Genomic DNA, 848 nt, shown 5'->3' with positions numbered 1-848 from the left:
TCGCCCCGCGGAGCGCGAGGCGCGGCTCCGTCGCCGCGGAGTATTTTCGGTGCTTCAGCACGGACCCGTCTTTGTCGACGGTCAGCAGGAACGCCGCGCCGGCCCGCGCGCCGCCGTCGTCGACGCCCGACGCGCCCACCAGCAGCTCCAGATGGCCGTCGCCGTCCCGGCCCAGCGAGGCCAGCGACACGCCAAAGTAGTCGTTCGTCCGCAGCGACGGGTAGGGGTCGTCGAGCACGTTCGCGTGGCGCGCGGCCGCCAGCCGGACGCAGTCGCGCACGCCGGTGCGCTTCGCGTCCATGTAGCAGATGTAGACGCAGCCCACGTTCTCCAGGCCCGTCTCCGGGTCGTCGTACTTGTGCGCGCCCACCGCGACCTGTGTGGAAACCAAATCTTCAACCCGACTTCAATGTGCGCCTATGTGACGGTTTCGACGCAAGCGCTTTGGCTGTGCTTCGAGAACTCGACGAGAGCAATCGATTCGTCCAAAAATCAGCCGAATCGACGTCGATTTGACCGAGCTAGAGAATTCTGAAGTTTGGTCAGGACCACCCAAACCAGTGGTTGGTTTCCACACAGACCGCGACGTCCGGCGCGCCGTCGCCGTCGACGTCGCCGACGGCGGCGACGGAGACGCCGAAGTTGTCGCTGGACCCGAGGTGGACGCTGCCCCGGTTCCGCGCGCCGTAGGTCTGCGTCGACCGCACGGACCCGTCCGCGGCGAGGCCGTAGACGAAGACGCCGCCGCTGTCGACGCGGCCCGGCGCGTCCCAGAACGGCGCGCCGACGACGACCTCGGACCGGCCGTCGCCGTCGACGTCGCCGACGGCGGCGACGGAGCTGCCGAA

At 68.6% G+C, this 848-nt stretch overlaps 1 protein-coding gene across 1 annotated transcript in view; it reads right to left on the bottom strand.

Moving 5' to 3' along the window:
• Positions 1–65: 65 nt before the first annotated feature.
• AURANDRAFT_68768 (hypothetical protein) overlaps positions 66–848 on the bottom strand; it is a gene marked incomplete at both ends in the record, with an annotated part of 4,372 nt that continues 3,589 nt past the window's right edge. The window contains 2 exons of the mRNA XM_009044494.1: positions 66–376; positions 582–840. Of these exons, the coding sequence (XP_009042742.1) occupies positions 66–376; positions 582–840 (570 nt within the window). The remainder of the gene's footprint in view (positions 377–581; positions 841–848) is intronic.

This window comes from Aureococcus anophagefferens (assembly GCF_000186865.1).
Source record: "Aureococcus anophagefferens unplaced genomic scaffold AURANscaffold_356, whole genome shotgun sequence".
Lineage (NCBI taxonomy): Eukaryota > Pelagophyceae > Pelagomonadales > Pelagomonadaceae > Aureococcus > Aureococcus anophagefferens.
This window is presented reverse-complemented; position numbering and strand designations above follow the sequence as displayed.